At 24.5% G+C, this 772-nt stretch overlaps 1 protein-coding gene across 1 annotated transcript; it reads left to right on the top strand.

Moving 5' to 3' along the window:
* Positions 1-43: 43 nt before the first annotated feature.
* LOAG_16154 (hypothetical protein) lies at positions 44-452 on the top strand (the record flags this gene model as incomplete). Its single annotated transcript, XM_003151642.1, has 1 exon — positions 44-452. A coding segment is annotated over one exon (356 nt), but the record flags the coding sequence as incomplete, so codon positions are not given.
* Between the last annotated feature and the right edge of the window lie 320 nt (positions 453-772).

The raw sequence follows: 772 nt of genomic DNA, 5'->3' as shown, positions 1-772 counted from the left end.
ATTTATTTTTACCTTATCTATACTTTACTTCACTTACATTTTACTTTATCTATACCTTACTTCACTTATATTTTACCTTCATCTATACTTTACTCCATTTACATTTTACCTTATCTATACTTCACTTATATTTTAGTCTCATCTATAATTTATTTCATTTATATTTCACCTTATCTATACTTTACTTTACTTATATTTTACCTCATCTATACTTTATTTCATTTATATTTCACCTTATCTATACTTTACCTTACTTATATTTTACCTTATCTATACTTATCTATACCTTACTTTACTTATATTTTACCGTATCTATACTTTACTTCATTTATATTTTACCGTATCTATACATTATCTTATCTATATTTTACCGTTTTGAATTCATTTGATAATATTTAGTAGTAAAAACATTTTAAATAACTTTTTATTCAATTATTTCAATTTACTTAAAAAAAAATAGAAAAGAAATGATAACCCTGGCATGTTTCAATGGATATGCAATTGCCAAATATCGTTCAATAGTAAGAGCAGCAACGGACCAACTACTAATATATGATGATGTTGATAAGATATATTCGATAGCAACACAAAAGTGATATGTGATAAAGTCAAGTTTGAAGAGAATAAATAATAAACCAAGTAGAAAGACACTATCTGCTGTTGTGAGCACGATTAAATAAAGATTTGCTGAAATCTGTAATTTGCTTTTCATAACAACCTAGGTTATGGGTTAAAGGTTATAGTGCAATAATTAGCAAAAAAAAAAAATAGT

This window comes from Loa loa, assembly GCF_000183805.2.
Source record: "Loa loa unplaced genomic scaffold supercont3.4372, whole genome shotgun sequence".
NCBI classification, from domain to species: domain Eukaryota; kingdom Metazoa; phylum Nematoda; class Chromadorea; order Rhabditida; family Onchocercidae; genus Loa; species Loa loa.
This window is presented reverse-complemented; position numbering and strand designations above follow the sequence as displayed.